The sequence below is a fragment of the Medicago truncatula genome, chromosome 5 (assembly GCF_003473485.1).
Source record: "Medicago truncatula cultivar Jemalong A17 chromosome 5, MtrunA17r5.0-ANR, whole genome shotgun sequence".
NCBI classification, from domain to species: domain Eukaryota; kingdom Viridiplantae; phylum Streptophyta; class Magnoliopsida; order Fabales; family Fabaceae; genus Medicago; species Medicago truncatula.
In genome coordinates, this window is record NC_053046.1 from 12,577,533 (window position 1) to 12,580,811 (window position 3,279).

General features: G+C 33.2%; 1 protein-coding gene across 1 annotated transcript; it reads left to right on the forward strand.

The window, feature by feature from the left end:
* The first annotated feature begins 1,279 nt into the window (after positions 1-1,279).
* Positions 1,280-2,002, forward strand: LOC11433985 (histone H3.2). Its single transcript, XM_003612803.4, has one exon. It carries the CDS (start codon positions 1,375-1,377, stop codon positions 1,783-1,785), a length of 411 nt encoding a protein of 136 aa, XP_003612851.2. The 5' UTR covers positions 1,280-1,374; the 3' UTR covers positions 1,786-2,002.
* The last annotated feature ends 1,277 nt before the right edge of the window (positions 2,003-3,279 follow it).

Genomic DNA, 3,279 nt, shown 5'->3' on the forward strand with positions numbered 1-3,279 from the left:
CAGTGGGACACAAACTCACAAAGTTATAACTAAGAGAACAATGGAGAATTTCTTTGAACACACACTAATTTTATTGTCGAAGACTTGATGATACAATATGGTACAAGCATGTGCCTTTTATAGGCTCTTAAACTTAATGTCGGTTACTAGATTTTTCTAGCTATGGATGGTGCTAGATTATTCCTATAGAGGTGGTGTACAATCAGCACTAGATTATTCTTTTGGTTACAAGATTATTCTAGATGGTGCTACATAATATTATAGATATTTTTAACTCTTAATGACAAAGAGTAACTCCAAGCTTCTATACTCTTCTAGATATTTCTTGATTTAATTTCTAACAGCAAATATAGATGTTCACTTTTATTCCTTTATTTCGAAGCACAAGAATTTGGAAAATTATTCTGGTGATCTTGAAAAATTGATTACTTAGTTCTACTCTAAAAGTATTATGCAACTTACCGTCTTGCTCCTAACCTTTTCCTCAATTGTGTGATTTTTTATGTTGATTCTTTAGCGGTGAATACATTTGTTCGATCAGGGAATTACTCCTTTCCTCTCCCTCCATAGTATTTTTGATGAAGCTCTGTAGCTTCTCAGACATTCGAATTGGCAATTGTTGGTTCAACTTATTAACCATGATTTTAATAAGTGTGTTGTTGATTTTACTGTTTCCTTAAAACATACTAATTAAGATATCTTTTTCTTTATCTATTTTAGTAATCACTTCTCCTATTTTTAGATTCTTTGATGTTTGTATTATTATTATTTTTTTTTAATTCTAGTCTCTTGAATTATCAATAATTGATTTCATTTTTTACATAAAAAATAAACTAACTCAATCTTTACAATTTGAAGGACACTTTATTTAGTCGTTTTTTCTTTTATAAAAGATGCTCATGTATGTTGAACAATTTTTTTTCCCAGTAATCAAAACAACTGTGCCCTCCTCCTTCTTATTTTCTTTATTAAAGAAGATAAAAGCAATTGCATAATTCAGTTCAGTTCCAAAAACTCGTTTGGAATCAATCAGCTATCCGCGTGCTCTTCCTCCCAGAAGCTAACAGCCGTTGATAAACTCTCCAATCAACGGTCCGTATTCGTGTTTGGAATTAGCTATCCGCGTGCCCTTCGTTCCAGAGAACAACAGCCGTCGATAAACCCTCTCATCTACGGTCACAATCTTCCCTTTTCATCATCCCAAATCCCAAATTTTCACAATTCCCGCTTATTTTCACCTCCCAAAATTTCAATCTTTCCTTTATAAATTACACCAAACACTTATCTTTCTCAACGCAAATTCAAATTGAAATCAACACAAACAAACAGACCCTAATTTCTCTTTCTCTCTCTAATTTCAATTATCAATTCGCCATGGCTCGTACCAAGCAAACAGCTCGCAAATCCACCGGCGGAAAAGCACCAAGGAAGCAGCTTGCCACTAAAGCTGCCCGGAAATCTGCTCCGGCAACCGGAGGAGTCAAGAAGCCACACAGATTCCGTCCAGGAACTGTTGCACTTCGTGAGATCCGCAAGTACCAGAAGAGCACCGAGCTTCTTATAAGGAAGCTTCCATTCCAGAGGCTTGTTCGTGAAATCGCTCAAGATTTCAAAACAGATCTCCGATTCCAAAGCAGTGCTGTTTCTGCTCTTCAAGAAGCTGCTGAAGCTTATCTTGTTGGTTTGTTTGAAGATACTAATCTCTGTGCCATTCATGCTAAGAGGGTTACTATCATGCCTAAGGATATTCAACTCGCTCGCAGAATCAGAGGCGAGAGGGCTTAGATTTGGTTATTGCAATATTCAAAACTAGTTCTATTGGTGTTGGTTCTTTTGCTTAGATAGGGATTAGGTTTATGATGTTAATTTTTCTTTTTTAGTTTGCTCTGGAATTAATCTTCAATGTAACAATGCTTGGATCTACAATTTCGTAGTACTATTGTAGTTATGCATTGCCTTGATTTGGCATATAAGATGAATGGATAACACTTTTCAAGATTCAGTATTTCTAAATAACAGTCAGTTATAGATTAAATGAACATGATTATGAAATAAATCTAAAAACGATTAAGAAAAGTGGTTTACAAATTTTGTTAAAGTTTTTCATATTCCCTTTGATGCTCATCTTCATGAAAATAATTGAAATTGATGTAATACTAATAGGGATGCTTTGATTATTCAAATTGAAGGTATGCTTGACATATCTTGGTGATAACTCATGTCTGCACTTGTATGAGATTAACATGTGTTGCTACATACATTAAAACACTTCTATCGTTTAATTATTATGGGGGTTTATGTGTTAGTTTTGTGTGTGTCGTTGCTTCGTAGATGGGAAAAAATAGTTTGGCCTTGTCCATCAAGGATGTGCCTAATTTGTGTGGTGTATGCTGTCCTCTGCTTTATGAATTAAATTGTCTCCAAAACTTTGCTTCATTGTTTGTTTTTGTGTATTTTCTTCACATGTTGCTTAATTGCTTAATTTCTTCACATGTTGCTTAATTCTGGTGGAATGCTGTTATATCTGTTGCAAATTGTTACTATCTTACTAACTCTTATTGTCAGTGATAATAACACAGATTTTGTTTATATCATAGCATATGCAATGTTAAGATGCATGCATTATTCTTTGAAGAATAATATTTTTTTTTCTTTCTTTCTAATATATGAAGTTTTGGTTGAAGCTTCTCATGTCATGTACTTTTGAAGGAAGTTACCAACCAATAGGTAGACATTCAACTTCAAATTAGGAAATTAAGAAGCAACACATTTTATATATTGTTATTGCAAGGTTATATGCTTTTATTGGAACTATATATTGTTATTGCAAGGTTATATGCTTTTATTAGAACTATTCGGATAAATTGGTCTGAGCCTAAGACTCGTATGTAATGGTTAGCTAGGCCAATTGTTCAGATCTTGACTTACTACTTAGAGCATCATTGTAGTATGGACTATGAACTCTACTTAGGCTATTATTAGGATATCTAATTAGAGCATATACACATAATGTCCCTCTTTTCAATCAGGAAAATAAGATTAAAAAAGTAAGATAAGAAACTAGGAATTTACTAAATGACCTCATTTTCTTCTGAATTTGTGTTCTTATTTTGATACTTTATCTATCTTACGGGTAATCCGTGTCACTTTTAAAGGAGATTAGTAGGATAATGTCTTAATTAAGATGAGGTCAGTTTTACAAAGAAGATAAGATCCATAATAGTACCAAATTTCTATGATTATGTATGTTAGCTTTGCACTAATTACACTTGTGAATTT

Coding starts and splice junctions, on each gene's coding strand:
- LOC11433985 (XM_003612803.4), top strand. CDS start 1,375: ATGGCTCGTACCAAGCAAACAGCTCGCAAATCCACCGGCGGAAAAGCA.